The sequence below is a fragment of the Dendrobates tinctorius genome, unplaced genomic scaffold (genome assembly GCF_039654945.1).
Source record: "Dendrobates tinctorius isolate UK_male_01 unplaced genomic scaffold, ASM3965494v1 ptg000156l, whole genome shotgun sequence".
NCBI classification, from domain to species: domain Eukaryota; kingdom Metazoa; phylum Chordata; class Amphibia; order Anura; family Dendrobatidae; genus Dendrobates; species Dendrobates tinctorius.
In genome coordinates, this window is record NW_027361823.1 from 29,293,590 (window position 1) to 29,306,641 (window position 13,052).

The following is a 13,052-nucleotide window of genomic DNA, read 5'->3' on the forward strand; positions in this document are numbered from 1 at the left end:
GAAGCAATAGTCTATGCAGGCCACTGCCTGTTCAAAGATGTTTGAACAACCTCTCCAAACGCTCTTAAACTACTTCAGAATTTCCATGTTCTCACCCTAAGCATTTCGAGTTACCATACGGCTCCTAGCGAGCAGACACGTCTTACTACACCTGACGTAATCCGTAAGAAAATACTACATTTCATAGCAGATGGCAGGGACAGGATGTGAATAAACCCATCCTTTTGAAAGCACAGGTTATAAACTCAAAGGGTCAGTCTCATCTTTAAATTCATACAATCTGAGAAGTGCTTGTGAAAACATAACTGTGGCTCACCTCATTCAAAAATTTCAACATTTTGAAGAACAGGGAGGGATTTTTTATTTCCATAGTTTACTGCTTGTTGCCTTAGTTTTTGGTCACCTTTGCATCAGAGGTGGCTGATCTCCTAGGTAAGGAGCGTGTGCTTACAAGCTCTTTGCATAAGGAACCAGCATGTGCTGCTCTGAAAACAGCAGGATCCAGACAGCTGCAATGCCCCTGCGTTCCTCCGATGCTACAGAGGCAAAGCTGCATCTCCGAGCACACAATTCGAGCCGGCAGCACAGCCAAGCCATCAATCTGAACTGTCCATCTTCAGGAGCGCACCCTCTTCCCATCCAGCCAGCCCAAAACGCAGGGGAAGAGCGCTTAATTGAAGAACGACCACGAGACAATTAAAGGGAATCTGTCACCCTATTTTTCGCCTATCAGCTGCCGGCACCAACATCAGGGGCTTATCTACAGCATTCTGCAATGCTGTAGATAAGCCCCAGATATAACCTGAAGGATAAGAAAAAAAAGAGTTAGATTATACTCACCGGGGGGGGCGGTCCAGTCCGATGGGTGTCGCCATCCTGTCTGGCGCCTCCCATCTTCTAACGGTGACCTCCTCTCCTTTGCTGCCTGTCATGGCTCCTGCGCAGGCGAACTGCTCTGCCCTGTTGAGGGCAGAGCAGAGTCCTGCAGTGCGCAGGCACCAGGAGAGGTCCGGCTCCTGCGCACTGCAGTATTCTGCTCTGCCCTCAACAGGGCAGAGCAGTGCGCCTGTGCAGGAGCCACAACGGGCAGCAAAGAAGAAGACGTCACCGTTAGAAGAAGGGAGACGCCGGGCCGCAATACCCATCGGACCAAGACCAGGCCGTATAATCTAAGACGCAGGAGTATAATCTAACTCTTTTTCTTATCTTTCAGGTTACATCGGGGGGGGGGGGGGGGGCTTATCTACAGCACTACAGAATGCTGTAGATAAGCCCCTAGTGTCGGTGCCGGCAGCTGATAGGCGAAAAATAGGGTGACAGATTCCCTTTAAGGCAAGAGTAGCAGAAGGCCCAATGATGACTATGGCTTCCGTATCGACTGCGTCAGTTTTTACTAACAGAAGAAACTGTTGGGGAATAAAATCCTAAAATGGAACAGAACAGAAGAATGGAAAATCAATATGGACATTTAAGCTAATGATCATCTATCTCCTACATAGTTGATTTCTGGAAGATCACAGCACTTGCTCCCCCCCCCAGCTATAGCCAGAATGAAGGGTCCAGTCCCGTCCCCCCACCCCACCCCAATAGCAACAAAACTACAAAAAAAAAAAACAACCATAAATGAAGCCTCAGCTGCACATGATGTTTGCGGCTCTAGTCTGAGTCGAAGCTGCTGACTAAGATAACACAGAATGCAGGTCAGGCCTGGAAAGCCCTACATACAAAGCCCACTTACTCTTACCTAGGCAAGGCACTCATTACCACAGTCCACGCTGGCCTGAGAGGGTCCGTCCTGATATTGAGGGGAAATATGGCTGAATCTCATGAGGAGAAAGAGCACGAACTGGCGCTGAGAACTCGCAGAGCAAGTGTGCTAAGGACAGTGTAGGAAAAAGTGTGCACTTTAATTATTCACCCAGTGCCTGGAAAAGGAGTGTTGGAGCTCGTACATTATTCATTCCTCCTCACAGGCTGATGCAAACCGATTTGGCATGGAGATCTTCCTGTATCTGACTCAGATCAAAATCTAATGCTAACCGTACTGAGAAGACAATAAAGCAACCTGCACAATTACACATAATGCTACCACTGAAGATAAAGCTGTGAAGATGACTGGTGGGGTCTGATGCAAAACAAAATCTTCCAATAAACTCGAATATGTGGCTAAAAGTGGGGAAAAAATCCAGAGACATGCAACAGGTTGTAGAATATCCATCACCTGTGGAGAGATATATAATATATATGAAATTATCCATATCTATTCATCTGTTGCACGTGGTGAGATCACGCGAGAACCATATTGCCATGTTTTGCTTTCTGGAAAATCTGGATTGTGTTTTGCTGGTGGAAATTTTCCTTTATTGCTGACCTAAATTTCATTTTCACATGAAAGCTATCTTCAGATCTGTGACCCGACAGCTCTGATCAGAACGGTGTGTGCACAACAGATGGTCCAGTCACTTATTAACCAAGTGGGTAAACTGCATGGGGACGCTCATGGCGGACATGCTCCTTTCATTTCCAACACAATGAATTTAGAGAGAATGGCTTCTCTACATGTCAATAATAGAAATATGATGGGATGGGTTAGAAAGTGGTGTCTGATAACAACGCCGATATTTCCGTTCGTGCGACCTTTGCCATTCAGTTCTCTGTGGTAGCGACCTTCACCTCCGCAGAACGTGTCAGATACTCCAGATAAGTGCCGATAACCTCAGCGCCAGTGACAATAACACAATCTTTCACAACCACCGCGATTCTGTACATTCCCATACTGCAATGCAATGAGCAGTGACTGATTCTACCAATCACTCGGTGATCGTGACGTCTGATCATTTACTAAACTTGTTTCATGGCCAATGTAATCCCTAACAAAAAAAAACAAAGCAAGTTTTCACCCTCCAAAAAAGAATCAGTCCAATATACCAGCCAGTAAGTGTCTCCCTCCTGTCTAGCTTGTTGTCCACTGCCTGTTACATAGATTGGCCACTATTACACTTAGGCTATGTGCACACGTCGCGGATTCTGCTGCGTTTCCGTAGCGTTTTTGTCCCTGCAGAAACGCAGCAGTTCCGCAGACATGGTACATTACCATGTTAGCCTATGGCATTTCAAATCCGCTGTGCTCACGCTGCGTTTTTTTCTGCGCGCTTTTTGCTGCAGTTTACAAACCGCAGAATGTCAATTGTTTGTGTGGATTCCACGGCGGTTTCACACCTTTAACATAGTAGAGGTGTGAAACTGCAGGGCAAAACTGCAGGAAAACCGCAGGTCACTTTACCTGCGGTTTTACCTGCGGATCCGCGCAGTAAACCCCGCAGGTGAATCCGCAGCGTGTGCACAGCCTTATTATTACTCCCTGAAACGATAATAGATGCAACTTTGCCTCTGCAGCATCGCAGGAGTGTAGGGTCCCTGAACCTGGCTGGATCGATGATTACAAGATCTACAACCCCCTGGCAAAAAGTATGGAATCACCGGCCTTGGAGGATGTTCATTCAGTTGTTTAATTTTGTAGAAAAAAAAGCAGATCACAGACATGTCACAAAACTAAAGTCAATTCAAATGGCAACTCTCAGGCTTTAAGAAACACTAAAAGAAATCAAGAACAACAAATGTGGTAGTGAGTAATGGTTACTTTTGTAACCCAAGCATAGGGAAAAATTGTGGAGTCACTCAATTCTGAGGAAAAAATTATGGAATCACCCTGTAAATTTTCATTCCCAAAACTAACACCTGCATCAAATTAGATCTGCTCGTTAGTCTGCATCTAAAAAGGAGTGAGCACACCTTGGAGAGCTGCTGCACCAAGTGGACTGACATGAATCATGGCTCCAACACGAGAGATGTCAATTGAAACAAAGGAAAGGATTATCAAACTCTTAAAAAAGGGTAAATCATCACGCAATGTTGCAAAAGATGTTGGTTGTTCACAGTCAGCTGTGTCTAAAATCTGGACCAAAAACAAACAACATGGGAAGGCTGTTAAAGGCAAACATACTGGTAGACCAAGGAAGACCGCAAAGTGTCAAGACCGGAAACTTAAAGAAACATGTCTCCAAAACAGGAAATGCACAACAAAACAAATGTGGAACGAATGGGAGGAAACTGGAGTCAACGTCTGTGACCGAACTGTAAGAAACCACCTAAAAGAAATGGGATTTACATACAGAAAAGCTAAACGAAAGCCATCATTAACAACTAAACAGAAAAAAACAAGGTTACAATGGGCTAAGGAAAAGCAATCGTGGACTATGGATGACTGGATGAAAGTCAAATTCAGTGATGAATCACGAATCTGCATTGGTCAAGGTGATGATGCTGGAACTTTTGTTTGGTGCCATTCCAATGAGATATATAAAGATGACTGCCTGAAGAGAACATGCAAATGTCCACAGTCATTGATGATATGGGGCTGCATGTCAGGTAAAGGCACTGGGGAGATGGCTGTCATTACATCTTCAATAAATGCACAAGGTTATGTTGATATTTTGGACACTTTCTTATCCCATCAATTGAAAGGATGTTTTGGGATGATGAAATCATTTTTCAAGATGATAATGCATCCTGCCATAGAGCAAAAACTGGGAAAACATTCCTTGAAAAAAAGACACATAAGGTCAATGTCATGGCCTGCAAATAGTTCAGATCTCAATCCAATTGAAAATCTTTGGTAGAAGTTGAAGAAAATGGTCCATGACAAGGCTCCAACCTGCAAAGCTGATCTGGCAACAGCAATCAGAGAAAGTTGGAGCCAGATTGATGAAGAGTGCTGTTTGACACTCATTAAGTCCATGCCTCAGAGACTGCAAGCTGATATAAAAGCCAGAGGTGGTGCAACAAAATACTAGTGAGGTGTTCGAGTGTTTTTTTGTTGAATTGTTCTTCATGATTCCTTAATTTTTTCCTCAGAATTGAGTGAATCCATAATTTTTCCCCTATGCTTGGTTTTAAAAAGTAACAATTACTGACTACCACATTGTTTGTTCTTTATTTCTTTTAGTGTTTCTTAGAGCCAGAAAGTTGCCATTTGAATTGACTTTAGTTTTGTGCCATGTCGGTGATCTGCTTTTTTTCTAGAGAATTAAACAACTGAATGAACATCCTCCAAGGCCGGTGACTCCATAATTTTTGCCAGGGGTTGTATAGAAAAGAGCTTGTAAATGCTGCACTCCTTGTCTAGGAGACAGGCCACTGTTGAGACTGCAGTGGTGGCAGTAACCTAGACAACGAGCTGTAAGCTACCGAATTAATAATCTATCCATTTATCAGAATGGAGAGAATTTATAACAAGTAAATTGCAAAGCTGCTCATTTTGTTACCCATTTAAGAGGAGACAATCCAATGGAAAGCCCCCAGCATACTGGCAGAATGGGAGTGATGCGAAAATAATATGGTGAGTAAACACACTTAAAATGTTTTATACAGTAAAAATATTATCTCCCAATAAAAACCTATTCAGCCTAAAATTTTCCCATGGTCAAGAGTTCAACTTTCTCATTAAACCTCATTAAAAAGATTTTCCAGCCCCGTGAAACATTTTACAAAACAGATGACAATTGTGTTGTGTTAAAAAAAAAAAAATGTAAGGGAAACAATTACAGGGACTAACAAAAATAGTTTCATAACAATCATTAGAATATAAGCAAAACAGATATTCCCTTGCAATAATTAGGCCTATGGAGGGACCCTAGTAGGCAATACCCCCTATATAGGCCACTACGAGCTGTGGCTCCCACTTCTTCCTCCTCTTTAGCAGCAGATTCACATGTTCAGCTCCTCGGTTTCCATGATTTTGTCCTGCTGCGTCTTACATCTGTGGATAAAGCCGGAATATGCAGTATCGGTTGCCAAAGCAACTAAATCCATAGAAAGCCCACTTCTCTGCAGACACATAATACAAGCCAAGGTCCTTCTGGTGCGGTATCATGGAGAACACAAACACTATTATAATAGCGCTTCCCACTATACTGCAAGGCCTTTATATTCACAGCACAAGAGATACTTTGCAGCATGACTTCCTTCCCACATCTGCACCATTGTATGTGGGGAAGTCTCATTGACTTTGACTTAAATAATCACTGAGGATCGAATGATGAAACAGAAGAAAGACACAATAGAAGATACTAAAGCGCTGATCACATCTCATCATAGCCTTACATCAGAGGTATAGGCCAGAAGTATTCCCCACCATATACCCCCAAAGCTTGCCGTGGTAGTGCTGTATAGTGCCAAACTTGGCCCACTGTCCAAAATGTAAAAGAATACGTTTACCAAATTGTGTCCAAATTTTGCAGGACCCCACTGTACTGTATGGGAAAGGCCAGTTTGCTGCTCTTTTTGGTTTCATTGGGTAAATAATGAAGGGCATTTACACAGCGAGCATGAATGTTAAATACACAACATGAGCATACATAAGATGTGAACAAAGCCGAAAAAGTCAGGATTCTTCATTTCTGGGGACGAAGAAACAAAATGAAAAAAAAAAAAAAAAAAAATCACAATTAACCATAGCAGCAGAGGCTCATTCCTGGATGATGTTCCCTGCGGACAGCCATTACATGAATGATGATGAGGGTGTAATCCTAGGATTCTATTGTAGTGGGTACAATAAATGACCGGCCTGAGCTTCCCCGGCAAAAACAGCTGATCGTATATTTCTAAAGCAGGACATCGGCGAGCAGCTGACCATCCAGCCAGCTTCAATAGAAGATAGGGGTCTCGTCAGTGTGTAAAAGTCCATACAGAGATCGCAAAAGGGCCAAAGCAAATCTATCAGCTGTCCAGCATCAGAGAAGAAGAAAACAAGCACTTGTCTGCTTGTCCTGGGAAGACAGGTGGGCATTATATCGAACCCTGAAGGAATTTCCACTGCTTTAAGTTATTGTTAACAGCCAGCTGATCAGCTGCAAGGATCTCTGATGTCCAAGGATCTCTGATGTCCAGGACCCATAGAAGTGCTGAAACGCGAAACGGCCGTAATGTACCTAACACATGGCTCCCGTGCTGATGATTCTTATTTTTGAATGAAGTCTTCAATACTTGAACGGTGAGTGCCATCCTTTACTTCTATGCACTTGGACATTTCAGGAAGAGACTAGAGGTTTTTTTTGTTTGTTTTTTACTTACTTAGCCCTGGGCCCATTGTCAAACACTTTTAAGGAAGGGAAAACCTACTTACAAGATGCCCACACACCTTCAATTTCTCCTGGCCAAACACTAGAGCTCATGTTCAAAATGGAGAGCGTGAAGTAAGCCAGCCACCACTTATATCCTAACACAACAAAGGATCAAGCATGTTGAAACCCAAGGGCCCAATCTCTCTTTTTTGTTATCCCTCCATCAAACTTAATAAACTGTCCCAATGATAGTCTTTTCCTAGCAGCTTGCTGGTATCACCCCCAATTTATCAATTCCCTGCGGCCACTCTGCGCACAAATACATGCTTGGCTGATCTGTTTATGGGGGAGTCAAGGCATTACCTCTGATGGATGGATATATACAGACCCCTGATGTCAAGAAATAATTTTTGAAAATAATAAAAAGGTAAAAGACTTTCCTGCTGGACCCTCAGGGACGCATTATGAATATTAGACGTTCATGAGATAAAGCAGATTGCAAAGAGTCTCTCCAAAGCTCCTTGATAACAGGAGTTCCTAGGTAATGGCTTCATCATATTACTTGAGAAATGGGCATTACAAATGGGGCATGAACACCAAGAAGCATGAGACCTGATCTACAGCTCGTTTAGGCGATTACACATATATGCAGTAATGATGTCAATACAGCTGAAGTCCGAGCACTAGTTAAAGATTAACTATCAAAATAGATTGGGATCCTGAGCAAAAAGAATTCATCAACTGTGATGCTATGAACTAGGAATCCGCAGCTCTCTCATCCATCTTTCGGAAAAACTCACAAACCTAATTCACATGTGCGACGTGTCGCTATATACCCATGAGCGGGCACTATAATATTATAAGGCACAATACACCACCATGGTCATAATAAGCATAGCTAACGCCAATAAATCGATATATCATGTCTGTAGGGGCTGCCTGAGAAGAAGACAAGGAGGGTTGCCCATCACCAGCCTTACAAGATCATTTGCTAAACATTTCCTGAAATGGCAGAGCCTAGAGCTTCGGAGGTTTGTGGAGGACCATGTACCTCATGTGTTGTGTCATAGCCAATATAGACACAAGCAATCCATCACATACACTGCATAAAGATGGGAAGGATCGAAGAAGAAGAGGGTCCAGAGATAGGCCGAGGTCCCATCAGAGTGTAGGGAAGACATTCAGTCATTGTCACTTAATGTGACCTTATTATGGGCCAGGATTGGACACAGAAGAGGCGGCAGTGCAAGAACAATATATGGGTCCATTGCAGTCCGGTAGCTCATCCTAAAGCACAATTCCACCTGCTTTTGCGGTGGTAGTGGCCCTTAACTCCTGAGCACAGCTTTCACCAATGGTATGTCCGCCTGTATTATGGGCGACATCTTCTAGTGCCACAATGTAACCCCAGAGAGGATTCATAAAGAAAAGCATGAGAACGAGAGATGTTTGAGACATATATGTAAATGTGCCCATAAACGAGATGGCATTCGGCTGACGGCTGAGACACTCTTCCATGACTATGGGGAAGTCAGGAGAGGAAGCTTGGACATCCTGTGTGAAAGGCGAGAAAGCTGCTGCCAGACAAATGTCGGCAACATATCACCCCTGGGAACTAAATGGATTGGGAAAACACCCGATCTTTGTCTTCCATGATGTCATCTGTCAAAAAACAGCTGGGAGGCCCCCATACACTTCAGATGATCATCAGGTCCCTTTAAAATAGTCGTGTTTGGCCAACTTTCATCTAATATGTATAGAGTACTTCACAAAGTTTATTTCTTAAAAAAATTAAGATTCATGTATCCATGCTGCCAATATGGGGTCACGACTACCAATTTTACTGCCTGCACTAAAGTATTCTATATGACTAAGTAACGATGACATTTTATTCATAAATGACTGAAAACTGATGACATATAAAGGAACAAGTGATGGTGGTAAGTCAGGATTACATACATGCACCATTTGAACCAGCTTTCACCACAAGATGCAAGCCTCCAGAAAATTACTAAAAGGCGAATGCAAGAAAGGTCCAGAATCAACAACTCCCAGGGACATTCAGAAAAGACCCTGCTGATCAATCTGAGCAAAAAAAAAAAAAAAAAGGGAAAAAGCGACAAAGACTGCCTGTTCTAGACTCACACCTGCTGTGTCTAGCACTGCAAATGTCTCTCCATGATCCAACTACTGGAGCTCTGTAAATGAGCTGCCACTCGGCAGCCTCCTAATGAACGTACCAACGGGCTCAATGAGAAAGCGGCAATTAGTATTTTGTCCCTGCTGCTCATTTCCATTCCATCTTTGCTTTCCTTGTCAAGTCACAATGAATCTTACTTTTCCATTATTGTGTGGTCTGGTGGGGGATGTACAACCTGGCGCCTATATAATGTAATAGGGTCATTATACATTGTTCTGCCGGGGGTGGGAATTTTATATCCCTAGGCATTTGCTTTACAATAATGATGGAATTTCTTAAAGAGGACATGTGCGCTGTTGTATTTCAGTACTCGCCAAGACATAACGACAGTGAATCATCAGTTCTTATAACTCTGCATTGTGCTGTTCCTTTGTTATTCCTCATAGGAAATTGTCAACACACAGCATCATTCTGTGCAGGGACATGCCCCCAACTGGTGGCAACCCCCAAAATTTCTCAATCATCTCCATTGTGCCCAATAATTGGATCGCACTCAAATGTCATCCTGAGTGCAGTCTGAAGACTTCCACGCACTCATTCACTTGCATGGCTGAGTGCGATCCAAATATTGCATCAAATAAAAAATAGGCCCCATAGCATAAGATTGGTCAGAGTGCAATCTGATGTTATGCTGGACGTAAAATACAGTGGTGTGACTGAGCCCTTACATGAAGCAATCAGTAACACCACTCACTAGATCTTATCACAATGCATGACGCTTCCTCACTTTATGGTCACTATATCTAAACCACTCGCTCCATTGGTTTGCAACACCTCAACTATTTGACTTGCAATTTGGACTTTTAGTTTCCCTTGCCGACTCACTTAAGTTTCCCTAAAAAAAAAAAAAAAAAAACCACAACCAGGCTCCAAAACAGCAGGCAAATCTTCAAGTGTGCTGACGATACAGAAAAGCATCCCTGCACATGTGCCGCTGTGAAAACAGACTGTGTGCGTTATGTTTGCAATAGAAGTATGAAATGCTTTCCCTTTCAGATGGCATCCAAGACCCGCTCCCCGACATACAGTTGCAGGGATCGGCCAGGCCGGTATTGGGAGCAGATGTCTGACACACCGCGTGACTTCAGTCAGATCATGGCTCGTGCCCCTTTGCAGGTCTGTTCTTGAATTGCACCAGGAGAAGTTACCATTTCTTGCTGAGCAGTCAAAAAAAAAAAAACGTTATCTTTCTATCAAATGTCATTACATGATCAGTGAGAGACGTAGACATTAAATGCCAATGTAGCTCTTCACGTAGCGTAGGTTTTCAGGATTTGCTGTGGATTGGATGCTGCGTACAGCTGCAGCGTCCAGATGTTACAGCATAGTGGAAGGGATTTTATGAAATCCCGTATCCACTATGCGTGCAGGGATGTGGGTGACCCACCCGAAATTACGGACATGCGGCGCGTCTCGGCAAGATAAATACCCCAATCTATGGCTAGGACACCGCATGTACAACAGGGGGCGGCACTTCGGGCGGAGCGGGTTTTCGGCTGCGTCCAAAGCGCTGCAAGTACGCAGCGTGGATTGATACCCTTAGGGTACCGTTACACTTGGCGATGCACCAGCGATCCCAACAACGATGCGACCTGGTAGGGATCGCTGGTGCGTCGCTACGAGGTCGCTGGTGAGATGTCAAACAGTCAGATCTCAACAGCGACGCAGCAACGATACAGAACGATACGACGGTTGTTGGGACCTTGTCTCTCAGACCTGTAGTATTGAGGTCGTTCGTCGTTGCCCCTGTCAAACACAGCGATGCATGCTGGCCAGCGGGACACCAGCAATCAAAAAATGGGCCAAAACATTCGAGCACGATCAGCGACATCACAGCAGGGGCACGATCGCCGCTATGTGTCACATGTAGCGATATCGCAGGCGAGATCGCTGTTGTGTCACAAAATCGGTAACGCAACAGCGATCTGGCTAGCGATCACGCTATGTGAGACGGGGGCTTTAGTGGCCGAACAATAAGACGCTTCAAGGTCACAATACAAAATATCAGATCATCTGTTGAAGCAGAGCAGCTGGCTGGGGGAGGAATAATGTCATACCCCATGTGAAAGTGCTTTTATTCATATCCCCTGTTTGGCAATTTAGGGTTTCCCCTTCTTCTAAGAATCACTTTCCAAACAGTGGAGAACTTACTGTGGGAAGCCCTAAGATTTTGAGAATGAACAGTGTAGTGACGCTACTCCCAAAACATGGACACCCGACGTACAGAGAACTGCACCATTCAGCAATCGAGACAAAACTGATGAAATTAGGGCATTTACCCTGTAGGAGACAAACACTATTTAGGGTGGAGGGGGAAAAAAAGCAGGAGGCAGTGGCAACAAAATATGGGTCAGTAGTTCAAAGGTCATCTGCATAAAATGGGAATATTAAGGTATGGTGTCTCGGACAGCACCAGCTGCAAAAACCATCCAGTCCCGGATACAAACATAGGAAATTTCCATACCTTACACATTCACAGATTCAAGATATTTTAAACATTTACACATCTCTATCATGACTGTTAAATATTGCAAAGCACAACTGTGAAAAACAAACACCCAGGAGCAAAATCTGAAAGGCGGCATGGAAGAACTGCAATGTAAATCCCCTCTTACCAAAGCAGGCCACTGGACTTGCTTGACCTTTGATCCCTGAGCCTGGCTGGGGTCTTTCTTCTTGGCCCAGACCAGCTGGAACTCCACAAAAAAGGCTGCAAAATCTTCATACACTTTTACCCATTCTCGCTTATCCCATTCTAAATCATCAAATTCCACATATACCTAAAGAGAAAGAGAAAAACACATAGATAAGCGTCACGTAGAGAGCGCTGCTGCAATAGATAGCAGCACACGTGTTCACCTCAGTTACCAGCCATGTATTTCAGCTGCAAGGGATTAAAGCTTTCATCAAACATACAGTACATGGAATTACTGCTTGGAAAGCAAAGATCATCTTGTTTCAAAACCGCTTACCAGTATTAAAAGTAGAATATATCATTCCTACATGGAGGGTAAAACACGAACAACAGTGCAGAAGAAGAGGCAAAAACAAAAGCATCATGGAGATTTTTTTTTTTAAATAAATTACTTTATAAACTAAAAAGAGACGGCCTTCCTACTGAACCTGTATTCCAAAAGCTTTGTATAGCCTCCTACTAGCTTTCAGGAGAGTGATTGACCGCTATTCCTAATGTTTTCCCACCTCACCTCCAACAACAAAAGCTGGCCAAACATCTCACACATTACTTGGTCAGCCATAGACAAATATTTGGGTCTCATCTTTGACTGCAAGTGGTTCATAGGGATCAGGAGTAGAGTGGAAAATGTAAGAGGATATTTCCATCCCAATCTTGGGTCTGTCTGTAAGATACCGGTTTGCAGCAGGAGCCTCTCCCCACTGCTCTGACAATATAAGACCACAACAAAAAAGTGTAGCCCCCACCATGTTCTACAAGCCCTAACCCTATTCGTCTACCAACCAAGTACAGAATAAATCATTTTTTTTTCTTGACATAGCAATTGGTCCCAACAGAAAAAAAAAAAAAAAAAAAAAAAAAACAGTTCCCAAAAGACAGATTACTCATCAGACAGATCTTCAGATTAGCTGCCTTAATGCATCAGTAATCACTGCCAAGACTCAGCACACATTCTGGCCTCATGTAGGTGCAAGGGCATCTTACAGTGGCCTGTACGGATCAGCAGGCACGCCATGCGCTGATATGGAGGAATACT

At 43.6% G+C, this 13,052-nt stretch overlaps 1 protein-coding gene across 2 annotated transcripts in view; it reads right to left on the minus strand.

Moving 5' to 3' along the window:
• Positions 1-13,052, minus strand: part of JMJD1C (jumonji domain containing 1C) — a 278,879-nt gene that overhangs the window by 171,751 nt on the left and 94,076 nt on the right. For both annotated transcript variants that reach the window (XM_073548302.1, XM_073548301.1), the window contains exon 2: positions 11,937-12,101. In XM_073548302.1, coding sequence (XP_073404403.1) covers positions 11,937-12,101 — 165 coding nt within the window. The remainder of the gene's footprint in view (positions 1-11,936; positions 12,102-13,052) is intronic.